The sequence below is a fragment of the Homarus americanus genome, unplaced genomic scaffold, assembly GCF_018991925.1.
Source record: "Homarus americanus isolate GMGI-L3 unplaced genomic scaffold, GMGI_Hamer_2.0 scaffold31821, whole genome shotgun sequence".
NCBI lineage: Eukaryota > Metazoa > Arthropoda > Malacostraca > Decapoda > Nephropidae > Homarus > Homarus americanus.
In genome coordinates this window covers 43,342-64,508 of record NW_024751282.1, presented here as the reverse complement: position 1 = coordinate 64,508, position 21,167 = coordinate 43,342, and the positions used below count along the sequence as shown (strand labels likewise).

At 45.8% G+C, this 21,167-nt stretch overlaps 1 protein-coding gene across 1 annotated transcript in view; it reads left to right on the top strand.

The window, feature by feature from the left end:
• The window catches only part of LOC121854570 (mucin-2-like), a 123,046-nt gene extending 107,738 nt beyond the window's left edge, over window positions 1-15,308 (top strand). The window contains exons 10-11 of the mRNA XM_042349247.1: window positions 14,414-14,685; window positions 15,109-15,308. Coding sequence (XP_042205181.1) covers window positions 14,414-14,685; window positions 15,109-15,308 — 472 coding nt within the window. The remainder of the gene's footprint in view (window positions 1-14,413; window positions 14,686-15,108) is intronic.
• The last annotated feature ends 5,859 nt before the right edge of the window (window positions 15,309-21,167 follow it).

Here is a 21,167-nt window from a genome sequence, read left to right as displayed (position 1 = left end):
GCAAAAGATGTTTGATTACGTTTTTTGAAGTGATGCTTTTAAGGGGAAAAGCCTCAGGATAACGTGTACTGGTATCCATAACTGTGAGCAGGAATTGATTTCCCTTCTTAGTCTTTGGTAATGGGCCCACACAATCCACAACAATCTTTTCAAATGGTGTAGAAAATACTGGGATGGGCTTAATGGGAGCTGCTGGTATACTTTCATTTGGTTTTCCTACCATTTGACAAATATGACAAGATTTTTGGTATTTTGACACATCCTTCCTAAGTCCAGGCCAATAATAGTGTTGGTGGAGCTTTTTATATGTTTTCAGGATTCCCAAATGTCCTGAAATACCATCATGGGCAAGGGCAATTAATGCTGGTCTGACTGAGGTGGGAATTACCACTTGATGTATTTCAGACCACGTGTCTAGCTGGGCAAGCTCAGGGGGCCTATAGGCCCTCATCAAAACCCCTTCATGATAATAAAAACACGGAAGGGTGTTAAAATCTTTACCCTCAACTGCTGCAGGGTGAAGTTTATTCAAAGAAGGATCAGATTGTTGGGCTTTAACGAGCTCATCCTTACTAATGGTCTTATTGTACAGATCTTCTGTGGGTAGGAAGATATTAGAGGTGGTTTTAGATGAAGAGGGCCCATTTCGCACACTCTGTGACCGGGTGACAGCACAAGATGGGAAAGGATGAGGAATAGTTTCTTTAAGGTCAGTGGTGGAGTTGACAGGTAAGGGAGAGTCGACTGTCTTTATGTTAGGAACCACTAGGTCTCCTACCAAGTCATTACCCAATAATAAATGAATGCCGCACACAGGCATTGGGTCTTTCCTTATGGCTATTTGCACTTCCCCAGTAATCAAGGGACATTGGAGGTGTACTTTAGCTAAAGGATAGGAAGAATGGGATGAGAGATCCGAAATTAGAACACTCTCATTAGTAAATGCGGTAGATATATCAGGAATGACGTTAAACAGGAGGATAGTTTGTGCTGCGCCCGTATCACGTAGTATACGAATAGGGAAAGAACGAGACCCCTCTATGATTGAAATTTTTCCCTCATAGGTGAATGAAGAGAAGAGATCCTGATGGGGCCTTTCCACATTGGTGTTTGCTATTGGTTTGGATTTGGGATCCAGGGAACTACTTTTAGCAATTCGACACTTTGGGTGTTTACAAGTCTGGATCGTATGGCCTGGGTTTTTACAGTAAGAACAAGTAAGCTTGGTTGCATCGGGGGGAGTAGGTGTGGGACCTTTCGACCTACCACTCACGTCCCAAGGTTATCATCAGAGGAGGACCTAACATGCGGAAAGTACCACGTTCCCTACTGCCCAGTGACTCCACCAGCAAGGCGTACGCATCAGCCAGCTCAGCCGCACGCCCTAAATTAACCTCTCCACGCTCCTCCACATGCTTCAAGATGTGAAATGGTATCTTGCTCTTCCACTCCTCCAGGACTACCAAGTTTAACAAATCCTGAAATGTGGAGGTCTCTGTAGCCTCTAACCACTTCTTAAAAAACCTAAGCTTTTCTTGAGCAAACTCAACAAAGGTGTGGGAAAATGGTTTGGTTAGTTTACGAAACTTCTGCCGGTATCCATCTGGCGTGATAGCATATGAGGTGAGGATATTCTTTTTTACGTTATCATAGTCATCAGTCTGGTCTAAACAGTTATAAACTCTACGAGCCTTACCATATAATTTAGGAACTAACACTGACACCCACTGGTCCTTTGGCCACTCATTCTTCCCGGCTATTTTCTCAAAAGTCCTAAATGACCCGTCCATATCGGATTCATCAAACCCGTGAACAAGGGAAGAAGCAGTAGCAGGGTTAAAAGCAGCTAGTTTCTCTCTTAATGCCACTTCTTTTGATCTAAACTCCGATGTTAAGGTGACTTCTATCTCTCTTACCTGTAGTTCTTTCAGTCTAACCTCCTGCTCCAACTTGGCCCGTTCCATCATTTCCTCATGCTCCAACTTGGCCTGTTCCGACCTTCCCTCATGCTCCAACTTTTGCTCCAACTTGGCCTGTTCCAACTCTAGTTCTTTCATTTTTGATTTGGAACTCGAACCTAGCTCGTTCTAGTTCTAAGGCGTCTATTCCGTTTGCGTTTCTTCTTGAGGCTAGCCAGACCTGAGGCAACTTCTGAGTGAGGAGGGTGGTGGATAGTGGTTGAAGTTTCTTGGACATGGGCGTTAATCTGTCAACAGCCAGTTCTTTTAAAACTTCTTGTTGAACCAACACTTCAATCACATGATTTTTTTGTATTTCCTTAGTCAGTTGCTGTGAAAATGGGATATTATAATAGTTGGCTATTTCTCATTCTTTCTTCCAGCAGATATTGCTGGCGTAATTTAGCTACGGAAGGATTTTCAATAAAATCCTGGAGATCAAAACCTAAGGGTGGCCATTGTTAAGAAAAATAGAGATAAATTAACTAATGGTCCAAAAGATAAGATAAGTGGATAACCCTAGAAAATATCACGGCAAGGGATAACCAGAAAGATCCAAAAAACTAACCAAGAAGTTATACCTAGGAAATTACACTTATGATTATTGTTCTTCTGAGAAGATCATAGATAAGGATAAGAACAGAAAGAGAGGTAGGGCGTATTACGGCATAAATATAAAGATCCCGGTTATTAACCCTGATATACTTGAAAGAGGTAGGAGCGTATTACGGCATTAATATAAAAGATCCGGATTAACAACCCTGATAAATGGTATGATTGACCCTGAATGAGATAATGAGAAGAACAATAATTGGGGCTTTATAATTATGGGGTCCTGGTAGAGCGGGGCGTCCCAAGATATCACTTCTACCCCTAAACTAGTGACTATGGAACAGCCTACTCTGGAGTAGGGTACGGCATTAAACAGATCCGGATTCTTCCCAACACTCGATAAGACTTACTACACACACAACTGCCACATTGTAATAACAGGTAAGCCTTATGACACTTGGAACCCTAATATCCACTACGTCTGTCCTCTTACTATACGATAATACCAATATATGCACACACATATGAAGAAACTTTAAACTACCGTAAAAGCAATTGTAGACAAAGTGACTGGGAGGAATAATTAACACTGAAGTAACAAAAGGAGGGAAGGAATATGGTACTTAAGGTCGTGATATAATGCAGTCGCCATTTGTTACGAGTTGGGGATTTAGAATATAGTTATACGTCTACGAATCCCAACAGGTAACAACAATAAAAACTCAAAACAAAAGACAATCGGACTATAAAAGGGTGAACAAAGGATGCGAGTTTTTAATTTGTATATAATAAGAGTACCATAAATCCCTTAACAAAATATTCAGCTTATAAATTACCCTTAACCAAACTTAACCCCTAAACATTAACGAGTATATACATATTAATAACATAAAAACAATCTTGAAGCAAGTGGACGTGGGGAGTTAATACAACATATAAATTAACAAAGACAATCGGACTATAAAAGGGTAGACAAAGGATGCGAGTTTCGTTGTATATAATAGAGTACCATAAATCCTTAACAAAATATTCAGCTTATAAATTACCCTTAACCAAACTTAACCTAAACATTAACAGTATATACATATTAATAAACATAAAACAATCTAGAGTGACACCCAGGATATGGAGAAGGGAAACCTCGGAGTGGTAACTAAGACGAGTCATACTCGTGTCTCGTCCCTAGATGGCGTTGCTCGTGGTGCTGGGTAGGTAGATCAGGACAATAGATGGCGTGCTTCGTAGTGCTGGGTGGAGGGGTTCGTAACACCATACACTCCCCAGGTGACCATGACTGTGACCATAGACCCCAGGTGACCATAGACTCCCCAGGTGACCATAGACTCCATACCCTCCCAGGTGACCATACCACCCCCAGGACCACCACAGGACTCCCAGGTGACCATAGGTGACCATAGGTGACCATAGACCCCAGGTGACCATACACTCCCAGGTGACCATACACTCCCAGGTGACCATAGACTCCCAGGTGACCATACACTCCCAGGTGACCATACACTCCCAGGTGACCATAGACTCCCAGGTGACCATACACTCCCAGGTGACCATACACTCCCAGGTGACCATAGACTCCCAGGGATTGGTCTTGTTTCGTTTCCATTTGACTTTGAAATCATTGACTGGATAACTTCACTGTGTTTTTAATCACTGTGGGTTAGGCTAGGTTAGGTTAGGCTAGGCTAGGTTAGTTTGGTTAGGCTAGGCTAGGTTAGGTTAGGTTAGGTTAGGCTAGGTTAGGCTAGGTTAGGTTAGGTTTGGTTAGGTTAGGTTTGGTTAGTTTGATTAATCTTCAGGTGAAATAAGCTGGGGTGTCTATTCTTCAGGTCATCCCACCTTCTGTAGACCCTGTTGGTGAGATGGTAAAAACTTCGTATAAATTTACTATTCCTTTTATTACATATATACATGTGTATATATATTGGTATACATAGTCCGTGTAGCTATGTATACATAAGCCGTGCAGGTATACAGTATACTTAAGCCGTGAAGGTATACACTGTATACCTTCACGGCTTAAGTATACTGTATACTATACAGTATACTTAAGCCGTGAAGGTATACAGTATACTTAAGCCGTGAAGGTATACAGTACATAAGAAAATATGGAGTCTGCAATAGGCCGGTTGGCCTGTGCATGGCAGCTCCTGTCGAGAGTTACTACCACTCTCTATCATCCATGAATCTATCTAGCCTCCTTTTGAAACTTACCAGCGTCCCAGCACTTACTACAAAGTTGCTAAGCTTGTTCCACTCGTCCACCACCCTATTTGTGAACCAGTTCCTTCCTATCTCCCTCCTAAACCTAAGCTTATCCAACTTAAATCCGTTGCTAGGAGTCCTATCCTGCTCGGATATTATAAGAACTTAATCTATATCTCCTTTATTGATTCCTTTCTGTCTTATTTACACACAATTGCAGGGTCTCAATTGTTTCACTTACTATTGACAAAACAACATACATATATTGTTTCTCACTTTTGTTTTTATTCATTTTTGTATTTCTATATGGTTTATTATTATTATTATTATTATTATTATTATTATTATTATTATTATTATTATTATTATTATTATTATTATTATTATATTTTCGCCCCCCCAGGCCCTGATGTGGGTGAGTGACCTGTGCCCGGGTGGGCTAATACCCGTAAAAAAAAAATACTTCTATTATATCTCCCCGCACTCTTCATCTTTCTAGGGAATGCACGTCTAGTTTATTTAATCTATCTTGATATGGAAAGTTTCTTAAGTCCCGGAATCATTTTCGTCATTCTTCGCTGCACCGACTCCAGGTATGCAGTGTAAATAATGGTTGCCCCTCGTGTAACGAGGATGGCCCGCCCAAAGGCCACCTAGGCGTGAATTTGCTTAAGGTGTAGAAGCTGTCGCCAACACAACAACCACACGCTAGGTTAACGAGCTGCATGACGCAGTGTCAAGGAATAGTCCGAGAAGACCGGACAACTCGTCAACTGCACTGGCTAACCATTACCCCGGAATATGATCCGCAAATCGACTAACATCCAGGTTCCCAATTACTGCTGGGTAGACAGAGGCAAATGGCGTAAAGAAACTTGCCCATAGTTTCACCCTGCCCGAGGATCAAACCCGGGTCCTCTCGCTTGCGAGGCGAGCATGCTGACCATTACACCACAGATCGCCACACAGTATACATATGCTGTGCAGGTATACAGTATACATAGGCCTTGCAGGTATAGAGTTACCAACGCACCTAGACAGCCAATGTGGCACGCCGCCTCCTGTCTCCATTTTGGCCAGATGGTACAATATGAGTTGCCTATTAGCGATATAAAGCGAGTCTCTTAGGTCACCTGGACCCCTCCCTGACACTCCCCTCCCCTCCCCTCCCCTCCATGACCCTTCCCTCCCAGACACTCCCTCCCCTCCCCTCCCCCGCAGCCCTTCCCTCCCCCTGACCTCCCCTCCCCTCCATGACCCTTCCCTCCCTGGCCTCCCCCCTCCTCCCCCAGCCCTTCCCTCCCCTGGCCTCCCCTCCCCTCCATGACCCTTCCCTCCTCCCCCCCCTCCATGATCCTTCCCCTCCCCTCCCCTCCCCTCCCTCCTCCCCTCCATGGCCCTTCCCTCCTTCCCTCCTGGCCCCCCTCCCCTCCATGGGCCCTTCCCTCCCTGACACTCCCCTCCCCTCCACCCAGCCCTTCCCTCCCTTCCCTTCCTGATCCTTCCTCCCCTAGCCTCCCCTCCTCCCCTACCCCCCTCCATGACCCTTCCTCCCCTTCCCTTCTGACCTCCCTCCTCCACAGCCCTTCCCTCCTGACCTCCCCTCCCTCCATGGCCCTTCCCTCCCTGGCCTCCCTCCCTCCCTACCCCTCCCCTCCGCGGCCCTTCCCCCTCCCCTAACCTCCCTCCCTCCTAACTCTCCCTTTCCTCCCCTCCACCCCTCCCTCACGGCCCTCCCCTCTCCTCCCCAGCCCCTCCCCTCCCCCCTACCCCTCCCTCCTCCCTTCCCTCCCCTCTCCTCCTACCTCCCTCCCTCTATTTTCTCCCTCTTACCTCCCCGCCCTTCCCTTCTCTTCATTCTCCCCACGTCCTCCTCCTCCTCCTCCCACAGGACTCACTAGGGGTCTAAATTTTCGACAGTCAAGCTTCCTGTGACCTCTGACCTTGAGCCCTGACCTTGACCTTATTTAGCCAAGCCTGACCCAGTATCCGGGAGAGTCACCTGCGTTGAATTATTTACCTGAGGGAGATTATGTGTTGATTATGTTAGTGGTGTAGTGTTGTTATGGCGGTGGTGAGGTGGTGAGGTGTTGTGGTGGTGGTGTTGTGGTGGTGGTGTGTTGTTGTGGTAGTGGTGTTGTGGTGGTAGTGGTGTTGTGGTGTTGTTGTGGCGGTGGTGTTGTGGTGGTGAGGTGTTGTTGTGGTGGTGGTGTTGTGTGGTGGTGTTGTGGTGGTGAGGTGTTGTGGTGGTGAAGTGTTGTTGTGGTGGTGTTGTGGTGATTTGTGGTGTTGTGGTGGTGAGTGTTGTGGTGGTGAGGTGTTGTGTGGTGTGGTGTGTGGTGTTGTAGTGTGTTGGTGGTGAGATGTTGTTGTGGTTTGGTGTTGTGGTGGTGAGTGTTGTATGGTGTGGTGTGGTTTGGTGTTGTGGTGGTGAGGTGTTGTGGGTGGTGGGGTGTGGTGGTGTGGTGTAGTGGTGTTGTGGTGGTTGTGGTGTTGTGGTGGTGGGTGTTGTTGTGGTGGTGGTGTTGTGGTGGTGAGATGTTGTTGTGGTTTGGTGTTGTGGTGGTGAGGTGTTGTGGTGGTGGTGTTGTTGTGGTTTGGTGTTGTGGTGGTGAGGTGTTGTGGTGTGGTGTTGTGGTGGTGAGGTGTTGTTGTGGTAGTGGTGTTGTGGTGGTTGTGGTGTTGTGGTGGTGAGGTGTTGTTGTGGTTTGGTGTTGTGGTGGTGAGGTGTTGTGGTGGTGAGGTGTTGTGGTGGTGGTGTTGTGGTGGTAGTGGTGTTGTGGTGGTTGTGGTGTTGTGGTGGTGGTGGTGTTGTGGTGTGGTGTTGTGGTGGTGGTGTTGTGGTGGTGGGTGAGGTGTTGTTGTGGTAGTGGTGTTGTGGTGTTGATTTTGTTGATATTATTCTTAAAATTTTAGTCAGATCACTGCTGATTACACACACACACAACACACACACACACACACACACACACACACACACACACACACACACACACACACACACACTACGACTATTTTTTCAACGTGGCCCCAGCCTCCTCTCATAGCCACACCTTCGCCACCATTTTATTACCTTAATATCAAATATCCTAATACATAAATACCAATCCTAGCTGTGTTGAGTTAGTTGAGCCGCAGATCTATGTGGCATTCAGTGACTACTACTGCTACTACTTGGCTGTCACTCAGACTCGAGTATGACAAAAGAGGCCGATACGGGACCGGCACAGTCGTTCACAGATGTTGCACATGTGGAGGGCTACATCTAGTGCGGGAGGGGCGGCGGTAGCGTTGTTCCGGCGTTGGCACTTGTCTGTCTCGGTATGCAGTCGGACTAACACGCACACGCACACACACACACACACACACACACACACACACACACACACACACACCCTGGGTGTCAAGAGTGTCATCAGGGTGTCAAGAGTACGTCAGAGTGTCAAGAGTGTCATCAGGGTGTCAAGAGGACGTCAGAGGTCAAGAGTGTCATCAGGGTGTCAAGAGGACGTCAAGGTGTCAAGAGGTGTCATCATGGTGTCAGAGTGACGTCAGAGGTCAAGAGGTCATCAGGGTGTCAAGAGGACGTCAGAGTGTCAAGAGTGTCATCAGGGTGTCAAGAGTGACGTCAAGGTGCTGAGGTCATTGTGAGGTCAAGAGGACGTCAGAGCGTCAAGAGGCCACGGGGTGTCAAGAGGCCATCAGGGGTGTCAAGAGGCCACCAGGGGTGTCAAGAGGTCAACAGGGTGTCAAGAGTGACCAAGGTGTCAAGAGGCCATCATGGTGTCAAGAGGACGTCAGGAGTGTCAAGAGTGTCATCAGGTGTCAAGAGAGGCCACCAGGGTCAAGAGGTCATCAGGGTGTCAAGAGTGACGTCAGGGGTGTCGAGTGACATCGGAGGTCAACAGTGTCATCAGGGTGTCAAGAGTGTCATCAGGGTGTCAAGTGTGACGTCAGAGTGTCAAGAGTGACATCAGGGTGTCAAGAGGACGTCAGAGTGTCAAGAGTGTCATCAGGTGTCAAGAGTGTCATCAGGGTGAAGAGTGACGTCAAGGTGTCAAGAGGATATCAGGGTGTCACGAGTGATATCAGGGTGTCACGAGTGTCATCAAGGTGTCGAGTGTCATCAGGGTGTCACGAGGTCATCAGGGTGTCAAGAGTGTCATCAGGTGTCACGAGGTCATCAGGGTGTCAAGAGTGTCATCAGGGTGTCATGTGACGTCAGGGTGTCAAGAGTGACGTCAGTGTCAAGAGTGACATCGGCGTGTCAACAGTGTCATCAGGGTGTGAAGAGTGACGTCAAGGTGTCAAGAGTGATATCAGGGTGTCACGAGTGATATCAGGGTGTCACGAGTGTCATGAAGGTGTCACGAGGTCATCAGGGTGTCACGAGTGTCATCAGGGGTGCCAGGTGAGCTATCAGGGTGTCACGAGTGTCATCAGGGTGTCATGAGTGTCATCAGGGTGTCAGCAAGTGTCATCAGGGTGTCATGGTGGGTTGAGGGTGGGATGCGGGTGCCAGCTCTCGTCTGGTCAACCAGTAAATAGTGGCATCCCGTGAGTGCCAGGCTGGAGGTGAGGGTTGTCACTGTCTGTCTGTCTGTCTGTCTGTGTGACCGTCTGGCTGATTGGCTATCTCTCCCCAACACCCGGTTGGGGGAGGACTCTAGTACTCCCCGACTCTCCATTCCGGGGCGTGGCTTCATAAAAGTGTAAGATCTCTTGACTCTGAATGTCCCAATCACCCCAGACGAACCCATTAATGACATTCCTCCTTGGCTGGATATATCAGTTCCTATTAGTTACACTCCTGTTGGTAGTAAGCAAATGTTAAACACCGATGTGATGAGATGTGTTACACTAGAAACTATTAACAGACACATAGAGAGTATTAAATCAAGTGAGTGTTATGCTTTTACTGATGGTTCTGTGCAGACAAACACAGGTAGAACAGGCTGTGCAATTGTAGTATATAAAGAAAAGGAGATGATAGTGTCAAACAGGCAAAGACTGAACAACTGGGCCAGCACAACACACTGAGCTAATAGGAATCACTTAGCCACAGACTACCTTAAAGAAAATGGAGGTGGGGTGATATTCTGTGACTCTCAAAGTGCTTTGATAGCAATAAACAGTCCGTCAGGTTTTATGTCTAAAGTTGTTTGCGATATTAAAAGAAATGTGATAACAGCTCAGGAAAACAACTATCGCATTGAATTTGTGTTGATTCCGTCCCATGTTGGAATCAGGTACCATGACCGTGCTGATAGACTGGCCAATGAGACATGTAAGAGAGGAAATGTTGACCGTGACCTTGGCCTGTCCAATGCAGTACTTAAAAACATTCAAGTCAGAATCATGAACTCTGACCTAGAAGAAGTGAGAAATGCAGAGAGACTGACAGTTGTAGCATTAGTAAATATGACAAATTTTGACAAGAGGTACCGGTATGGCCAGCATAAGACAGAACCAGACAATGTGATGTAGTCGTGGCCAGAATTAGGCTACCTGGCAAGTTAGTAACGCTGTACCCATACCGAACACTCAGCATGTAAACTTTGTGATAAACCTTTAAAGTATACACTTGAACACAAGAATGTGACTCTGTCAAAGACTTCAGGCCACCTGGCTAATTGTAATAATAATAATAATAATAATAATTAACGGTTTATTGAAAGAGCATGGCAGCCGGAAGGCTGAAAATATATAATCACATAATTGGGGAATGGGTCTCTTGATTTACAAATGATGTACAGGTAACATAAGTGATACAAATATGACATATAATAATTAGGTGTTGCTAATTTTTACAATGGTTGGGACTGGGCTGTTCTTGTAGCAATCAGTTCGTGCTCGTATGGGCTGGATGTGTGCAGGACAGTAGCTTGGGGCAATGCAGGTGTGCTCCATCCTCAGGTTAGGTCAGGTGAAGCCGTGAGGTCAGGTCAGGTTAGATTCAGCCACAATCAGTATTGCTGTGTTTTTGAGCTTTTCCTTCGAGTTGAAATTGCCACTTTTGTATATCACTTGTGGGTTAATCGTCACTCTTTGCACTGTACTGTTGGTGTGAGGTTGTTGATAAATCCAGATGGGAAGGAGGAGATGGGGAAGGGGAGAGCCCGACAGACCGGGCTGGCAGCTGTCTCCATGGTCAAGAGACCACGGCCGCGTTAGCGGGCAGCGCCGACTGCACACGTCCTTACCCTAAGAAGGCTGAGGTGTGTGGCATGTAGCATTGTAACATGAACTACGGTATTAACTATGTAATTACTACATTGAATCAGGAGTGCTTGATGACATCCCTGCTGTTTATCGAAAACTTGCTGCTACCCCACACTGATTAGTCCTCAAATAGAATCTACTTATACTGTGTATGAACCTCTGTCCTGCGTGGCAGTGAGAAGTGATACCACCCTCAGTGCCAAGACCTGACTGAATTACTTACAATAGGCAAACTGTACTCCAAGTTTTGTCAATAAATTTGTTAACCATTAGCCAGGTTCTCTCCCCCAAAGGCTCACTCCCCCCACAGGCTCCCCCAGAGTCTACCCGTACAGGCTCCCCCTACAGGCTCCCCCAATAGGCTCCCTTCACCGGGTCCCCCAGGCTCCAGGTTCAGCAGCTTTTCCTCTTACATTGATTCAGCCTTTCCTATCCCCAACACTGAGGCAATAAGCTTGTAATACAGGCCCTCCTCCTCTTTCTCCTCTCTTCTTCCCCCTCCTCCTCTTCCCCCTCCTTTCCCTCCCCCTTCTCTCTCCTCCCTCCTGCTGGCTCCTCCTCCAGGACGTCTTGCCTTCACCTCAACTATTCCTCAAGTCAATAAATGGTATTTAAAATCACCCTCCTCCCTCCTCTCACCCTCCTCTCACCTCCTTTTCTCCTCTCACCTCCTTCCCCTCACTCTCCTCCCTCATTCCCTCTTACCATCACTCTGCATCCCATCCCCATCCTCTTCCCTCCCTCAAACTTCCCCTCCCCTTCACCTCCTATCCCTCCTCTTCTCACCTACCCTCTCCTCCCTCTTCCCCTCACTAACCATTCCCCACCTCCCCCATCCCTCTTCCCTCCCTCCCTCGTTCTCCCCTAAGATTTAAGGAGCAGCGTTAAAGCCATCACGCCACTTCTTCTCTCCCTTCCTCTCCTCCTAGCCCATCTGGGAGCCCTGGTCGTCTGGGGCCCTGGGGCTACTCTCGGTCTCCACAGTCACTCTAATTGGCCAAAATTCTCAAGTCTTCCCCCGTCCCGCCCTGACAAGTTTCTTTTGTTGGCTTATTCCCGTTTTTTATTTATTTATTTATTTGTTAGTGATGTTTCTTTAGGTGTTTTCGGTCGCACTTTGACTGTGAGTTAGAGAGAGTTGTATAAATGGGTTAGGTTAGGTTAGGTTATGGTTAGGTTAGGTTAGGTTAGGTTAGGTTAGGTTTACTACTTGGGGAAATGAATGCGGTTGAGTGCAATACCGGTTATGCTGCCTCCTTGTGTACCGTACGTTTAGTGTAGTGTAGCTTTCAGTGTGCTGTATCCACACTGCCCCTAACTAGCAGTCATGACTATGGGACCCACCATAACTATTAGTAGTAGAGGTGGTGGTTATGATAGTAGTAATAGTAATGACTCTAGTTTGTATTGTCAACGCGGCCACTATCACCATCACCACCACTATTACCACTATCATCACCATCACTTGTTGCCTCACCCACCACCACCATCACTGCTACCACCACTACCATCACCACCACTACTACTACCACTACCATCACTCCTACCACCACTAACATCACCACCACTACTATCACTCCTACCACCACTACCAATACTACCACCACACACCACCACCACCACACAACAGCACACACCACCACCACCACACACCACCACTCACCATCACAAACCACCACCACACCACACATCACCACTCACCATCACGGTAGCTGAAGTAAGATATTTTGGCCTTTGTTAAGAAGCTTGAGGCACTATTAGGTCCTCCTGGTACTAATCAACACTGGAGCTCTGGCCTCCACTATAACAATACCTAAGCTGTTTAAGTCACCACTGGAGCTGATACTAACACGTGGCAACACTGTATACACCCCCCGCAACACATCGTGACGTCACAAGTAAACAAATCGCGGAATATTCGTTTCTATCCAGCAAAAAATAATCCTATTATTCCCATCCTGTGAAAAAATTATAGACAAAGTTATCATAATATTTACTAGGTGGCGTTAAAAATACCTAACCTAACTTAACCTATCCAACCCTAAACCAGCCTAACCTAACCTATCCAAACCTAAACCAGCCTAACCTAACCTATCCAAACCTAAACCAGCCTAACCTAACCTAACCTCTCCACGATAGCAAATCAAAACAAGTGACTATTGGTGTTATTTGCCGGGCTAGTTATTCAGGAGGGAGGAGGGAGGGGGGAGCGAGTGTGTGTCCCGGTGGTAGAGAAGTGAGTTGTTTCAGCACCAGGTTACCACCGCCTCTGGCACACTGACTGATTTAGTTCCCTGGCTCTCTGGCTCTCTGGCTCCCTGGCCTCTGGCCTCTGTCCCTGGCTCTCTGGCTCCCCTGGCCCCTCTGGCTCCCCTGGCTCCTCTGGCTCCTCTGGCCTCTGGCCCTCTGGCTCCCTGGCTCCCCTGGCCCTGGCTCCTCCCCCTGGCTCTTACAACCACAATGTTTTTCTTTATTATGATAGAAGATATTGGATTTATTTTAAGATTAAATCCTAACCTAACCTAACTTAAATTTAACCTAATATAAACCTAACTAAAATCTAACCTACCAAGACACTCAACCAAACCTAACATAAACTAATCAAAACCTAACATACAACTAACCAAAACTTAACATAAAACTAACCAAAACTTAACATAAAACTAACCAAAACCTAACATAAAACTAACCAAAACCTAACATAAAACTAACCAAAACCTAACATAAAACTAACCAAAACCAAACATAAAACTAACCAAAACCAAACATAAAACTAACCAAAACCTAACATAAAACTAACCACAATCTAACCTAACTTTCCATGTACTGTTAGGTTGTTAAATCATCAAGTGAAATAACCTGGGGGGAGGGGAGGGCTGGCTATCATCAAGTGCTCCCCCCCGCAAAAAAAAACTAACAACATTTGACCTTAGTTTAGCTTAGGTTAGCTTAGTTTAGCTTAGGTTAGGTTAGGTTAGCTTAGGTTAGTTTAGGTTAGGTTAAGTTAGTTTAGCTTAATTTAGTTTAGCTTAGGTTAGGTTGGCTTAGTTTAGCTTAGGCTAGGTTAGCTTAGTTTAGCTTAGGTTAGGTTAGTTTAGTTTAGTTTAGCTTAGGTTAGGTTAGGTTAGCTTAGGTTAGTTTAGGTTAGGTTAAGTTAGTTTAGCTTAATTTAGTTTAGCTTAGGTTAGCTTAGGTTAGGTTAGTTTAGCTTAATTTAGTTTAGCTTAGGTTAGGTTAGGTTAGGTTAGGTTAGGTTAGTTTAGCTTAAGAAGACGTGGGGGAGTGGATACAGTGCTTGACTCTTGTGCTCTGGTTCACTGGTTCGCGCCAGGTGCAGCCCCCCACTTCACCCAGCTGTAATAGTGTACCAAACTTTACGTGTGTGTGTGTGTGTGTAGGCCCTTCAGGCCAAATGGGCCCCTCAGTTCTAATGGGCCCCTCAGTTTTAATGGGCCCCTCAGTTCTAATGGGCCCTTCAGTGTTAATGGACCCCTCAGTTTTAGTGGGCCCTTCAGTGTTAGTGGACCCCTCAGTCTTAGTGGGCCCCTCAGTTTTAATGAGCCCCTCAGTCTCAGTGGACCCCTCAGTCTTAGTGGACCCCTCAGTCTTAGTGGACCCCTCAGTCTTAGTGGGCCCCTCAGTCTTAGTGGGCCCCTCAGTCTTCCATTTGGCCCCCAGCAAGTGGGCCCTCAGCCTTCTGTGGCCCTCAGTCTTAGTGAGGCCCTCAGTCTTGGTGGGCCTCAGTCTTGGCAGCCCTCAGTCTTAGTGGCCCCTAGTCTTGAGTGGACCCCTCGGTCTTAGTGGGCCTCAGTCTTAGTGGGCCCTCCCGGGTCTTGGTGGGCACTCAGTCTTGAAGTGGCCCCCAGTCTTGAAAGTAGGCCCCCAGTCTTAGTGGCCCCAGTCTTAGTGGCCCCCCAGTCTTAGTGGGCCTCAGTGCAGTGGGCCCTCGAACGAAGTGGCCCCCCCAGTTTTGGTGGACCCTCCGATGTAGTGGCCCCCCCAGTCTTAGTGGGCCCCTCGGTCTTAGTGGGCCTCTCAGTCTTAATATGAGCTCCTCGGTCTTAGTGGGCCTAAGTCTTATTAAGGCCTCAGTCTTAGTGGACCCCTCAGTCTTGAACCTCAGTCTTAGTGGGCCCCAGTCTTGTGGGCCCCTCAGTCTTAGTGGGCCTCTCAGTCTTAATGGGCTCCTCAGTCTTGATGGGCCCTAAGTCTTGTGGGCCCCTCTCAGTCTTGAGTGGACCCCTCAGTCTCAGTGGGCCCCTCAGTCTTGAGTGGGCCCCTCCAGTCTTCAGTGGGCCCCTCAGTCTTGGTGGACCCTCCAGTCTTAGTGGGCCTCCAGTCTTAGTGAGCCCTTAGTCTTAGTGGACCCCTTATTCTTGAGTGGGCCCCTCCCAGTCTTGATGGACCCTCGATCTTAGTGGGCCCTCAGTGTAGTGGGCCCTCAGTCTTAGTGAGCCCTCAGTCTTAGTGGACCCCCTTATTCTTAGTGGGCCCCTCAGTCTTAGTGGACCCCTCGGTCTTATTAGACCCCTCCAGTCTTAGTGGGCCTCAGTCTTAGTGGACCCCAGTTCAAGAGTAGATAGTTTAGGTCAGAATGGGGCCTACTCGGACCTCTCGCCATGTGTGTGTGTGTGTGTGTGTGTGTGTGTGTGTGTGTGTGTGTGTGTGTTTTAACCTGGTGGTGTGTGGAAGGAGGGAGTTGTGGGCTGGCGGCAGGTGCGGATGTGGGCCAGGGGGGTGGATGATGATGGATGGTGCGGATGGGGGGGTGGAGGGGAGTATGAACGAGGTACCTTACGGGCTGTGGATCATACGCTGTGGGGTGTGGGTTATGCATTCTTAAGTGTGGATACTGCATTGTAAGGTGTGGATAGTGCATTATAATGTGTGGGTAGTATATTCTAAGGTGTGGATAGTGTGGATAGTGAGCCATAATATGTGGATAGTGTGGATAGCGTCTTGAGTCACTGTTGCATCTCGAATTGCCATAATAACATAGGCATTTAATTAAGAATAAAGGAACATTTGCTACCAGTGAACAATTGTGTGTCAGGCCAGCACGACACGCTAGCTGGCCTGCCTAACGGGGTGAGTTGAATATACTGTACGTTAGAAGGAGAGAGAGAGAGAGAGAGAGAGAGAGAGAGAGAGAGAGAGAGAGAGGTGTTTTTTGTAATTAAAGACAGACAAAACATTCACCACCACCAAAATAAACCTTTACGTAAGAATTAAAACAAGAAAAACAGTCATGGCCGCCCCCTTTTCTCTCCAATATCCGCCATTTTATTTATATTACATCAACCCCTACGTTATAAAGAGTAAAACACACTCGTGGATTAGTTACTGTAATATTTATCAAGTTATCACGGGGGATAATATCGATGAGGGCTGTGTTTACCGTGGGGAGGGAGGCAGCGCCACCTTCTCCCCTGGTGGCCAGTACACACACTTCAAAATAATGAGCTCTTCACATCCGCGGTGCAAAACTCTCACCAATTTTGAAGAGAAACGTGTCAGTTGAGCGTGTTATATAGGCTGTGTTCTTTGTGAGGTGACTGTTGCTGTTAATGAGCCACGTGACACACACACACACACACACACACACACACACACACACACACACATACATATACACACACAGACACACACACACACACACACACACACACACACACACACACACACTATATGTGAGGCCAGACATACTGCCTCACACACCTGTACTCACGCAGTTGTGAATAAGTTACCCTTTATGTATAGAACTAAACAAATAATGTAATTGAAATACTGTGTAACATTCAGTGCCATAATATCCTGACAACGCGGGTTAATTATTATGACCCTTTGTAAACTCTACTCTGTAATCCTTTTGCGCTACCGCTCACAGGATGAGTGTGGGGTGCACAATAAAGTAGCCGCTGTAAGCAGCAAAATCAAAAATCAGAATCATAGTGTCTCAGTATAATGACTGTCTATAGCCTTTAGGTTTCTGCCACCATTAGTGAGACATCTTAGCCCTTATAAAGCTCAGGTAGGAATCATCTCTAGGTGTTGTTCCTCTATACGACGATTTGTTCCTCTATACGACGATTTGTTCCTCTATACGACAATTTGTTCCTCTATACGACGATTTGTTCCTCTATACGACGATTTGTTCCTCTATACGACAATTTGTTACTCTATACGACGATTTGTTCCTCTATACGACGATTTGTTCCTCTGTATTACGATTTGTTCTTCTATACGACGATTTGTTCCTCTATACGACGATTTGTTCCTCTATACGACGATTTGTTCCTCTATACGACGATTTGTTCCTCTAAACGACGATTTGTCCTTCTATACGACGATTTGTTCTCTCTATACGTTGATTTGTTCCTCTATGCGACGATTTGTTCCTCTATACGACGATTTATTCCTTCTATACGTCGATTTGTTCTATTCGTCGATTTGTTCCTCTACACTTGACGATTTGTTCCCTTTCATACGACGATTTGTCCTTTCTATACGTTGATTTGTTCCTCTTATGCGATTAGACGGTTCCTCTATACGACGATTTGTTCCTCTATACGACGATTTGTTCCTCTATACGACGATTTGTTCCTCTATACGTTGATTTGTTCCTCTATACGTTGATTTGTTCCTCTATACGTTGATTTGTTCCTCTATACGACAATTTGTTCCTCTATACGACGATTTATTCCTCTATACGACAATTTGTTCCTCTATACGTTGATTTGTTCTTCTATACGACGATTTGTTCCTCTATACGACGATTTGTTCCTCTATACGTTGATTTGTTCCTATATACTTTGATTTGTTCCTCTATACGACAATTTGTTCCTCTATACGACGATTTGTTCCTCTATACGACGATTTGTTCCTCTATACGTTGATTTGTTCCTCTATACGACGATTTGTTCCTCTATATGACGATTTGTTCCTCTATACGACGATTTGTTCCTCTATATGACGATTTGTTCTTCTATACGACGATTTGTTCCTCTATACGACGATTTGTTCCTCTATACGACGATTTGTTCCTCTATACGACGATTTGTTCCTCTATACGTTGATTTGTTCCTCTATACGTTGATTTGTTCCTCTATACTTTGATTTGTTCCTCTATACGACAATTTGTTCCTCTATACGACGAGTTGTTCCTCTATACGACGATTTGTTCCTCTATATGACGATTTGTTCTTCTATACGACGATTTGTTCCTGTCTACGACGATTTGTTCCTCTATACTTCGATTTGTTCCTCTACACGCCGATTTGTTCCTCTATATGACGATTTGTTCCTCTAAACGACGATTTGTTCTTCTATACGTCGATTTGTTCTATTCGTCGATTTGTTCCTCTACACGACGATTTGTTCCTCTATACGACGATTTGTTCCTCTATACGACTATTTGTTCCTCTATACGACGATTTGTTCCTCTATACGACGATTTGTTCCTCTATACGACGATTTGTTCCTCTATACGTTGATTTGTTCCTCTATGCGACGATTTGTTCCTCTATACGACGATTTGTTCCTCTATACGTTGATTTGTTCCTCTACACGACAATTTGTTCCTCTATACGACGGTTTGTTCCTCTATACGACGATTTGTTCCTCTATACGACGATTTGTTCCTCTATACGACGATTTGTTCCTCTATACGACGATTTGTTCCTCTATACGACGATTTGTTCCTCTATACGTTGATTTGTTCCTCTATACGACGATTTGTTCTCTGCGACGATTTGTCTTCTATTAATGATTTGTTCCTATACGACGATTTGACCTCTATATGACGATTTGTTCCTCTATACGACGATTTGTCTTCTATACGACGATTTGTCTTCTATACGTACGATTTGTTCCTTTCTATACGACAATTTGTTCCTCTATACGTTGATTTGTTCTTCTATACGACGATTTGTTCCTCTATACGACGATTTGTTCCTCTATACGACGATTTGTTCCTCTATACGTTGATTTGTTCCTCTATACGACAATTTTGTTCTCTATACGACGATTTTGTTCCTTTCTATACGACAATTTGTTCCTCTATACGTTGATTTGTTCTTCTATACGACGATTTGTTCCTTTCTATACGACGATTTGTTCCTCTATACGACGATTTGTTCCTCTATACGACGATTTGTTCCTCTATACGTTGATTTGTTCCTCTATACGACGATTTGTTCCTCTATATGACGATTTGTTCCTCTATACGACGATTTGTTCCTCTATACGACGATTTGTTCCTCTATACGTTGATTTGTTCCTCTATACGACGATTTGTTCTTCTATACGTCGATTTGTTCTTTTATTCGTCGATTTGTTCCTCTACACGACGATTTGTTCCTCTATACGACGATTTGTTCCTCTACACGACGATTTGTTCCTCTACACGACGATTTGCTCCTCTACACGACGATTTGTTCCTCTATACGTTGATTGTACTCTTGGCATCAGGTTGTACTCATTTGTGAAGTCATTTGAAAAGGTTAGGTTAGGTTAGGTTAGGTTAGGTCAGGTCAGGTTAGGTTAGGTTAGGTAGCAGAAGGTTAGGTTAGGTTAGGGTTCGATAGGTTCGGGTTAGGTAGCAGTAGGATATGTTAGAATTCATTAGGGTTGTTTAACGTTATATTAGGTTAAGTGAGGTTAGGTTAATTTAGGGTTGGTTAGATTAGATTAAGACAATATTAACTCGAAGATATTATTTAACAGGGATCACTTTTATTTGCCACCGAACATGAAAACTCAGTTAAGCTCACGGCAGCCCTCACGGACCACATACTAGCTCAGAACGCAACAGGGGAGGTGGATACCAGCGAAGTAAACAACACTACAAGGTCCATTATGACAGAACGACAGCACAGCCAAAGTGATAACTTGAGGCAACTGTTGCTGCAGGTACCAGAGAATTTGAAAAAAAAAGTAGCTATAGCGCAGGAGGTGGGCGCCTCGAACTGGTTAACTACGTTACCGATAAGGGCAAATGGTTTCAGTCTCAATAAACAAGACTTCACAGATGCCAATGCTCTAAGGTACGGTCGACCAGTAGAAGGTTTGCCCTCCCAATGCGTGTGTGGCTTTTCCTATGACGTCAATCACGCCATGGTGTGCAAGAAAGGGGGCTTCATATGCGTGAGGCATGACGAAGTAAGGGACCTCACAGCAAGTATGTTGAAGGAAATCTGTCGTGATGTCAGGGTAGAACCGACCCTCCTTCCATTGGACGGTGAGAATTCCCAACATAGGGCTTCAAACACATCCAATGAAGCCCATGTTGACGTTAGTGCTCGAGGATTCTGGACGCGGGGACAGCGAGCCTTCTTCGACATCAGGATTTTTTATCCCATGGCGGCATGTCACCGCAACCTAACTCTCGGTGCTGCACACAGGAGGAACGAGAACGACAAGATAAGGACATACGGGGAGAGAATTCAGAACATTGATCAAGGCAGCTTCACTCTTTTAGTGTTCACAACCTCTGGTGGGATAGGACCAAGTGCAAGATGCTTCTACGCCAGACTCGCGGAGGTGATATCTGAACAGAAGCAGCAGCCCAGAAGTTACGTTACAGCCTGGGTGAGATGTCGACTGTCCTTCTCTCTCCTTAGATCGGCTTTGCTCTGCCTCAGGGGAACGAGAGCATCGGCCCCAAAGCCGACAACAGTTGCAGATATTGACTATGAGGCAACAGTCACTGAATGCCGCATAGATCTGCGGCTCAACTAACTCAACACAGCTAGGGTAGCTACTTTTGTATTAGGATATTTAATTTTACGGTAATAAAATGGCGGCGAAGGTGTGGCTATTGGGGGAGGCTGTGGGTGGCAGTGATGATGTCATGTTAGCCACCCATCAGCTTCTGGGCGGCAGGGAGGGGCGGCAATTGTGTAGATGATTGGTGGTTGATAATGGTGGTAGATGAATGGTGGTTGATAATGGTGGTAGATGAATGGTGGTTGATAATGGTGGTAGATGAATGGTGGTTGATAATGATGGTGGATAATGGTGGTAGATGAATGGTGGTTTTAAAAGTTATTCATTATATACTGAAAGACATTAACTCGTGAGCGGAAAGAAGATGAAAGCGGAAATGGAGGAACTGTGGACGTTTCCGCACACACACACACACACACACACACACATATGTGAGGCCAGACATACTGCCTCCTCACGCCTGTACTCACGCATTTGTGAATAAGTTAC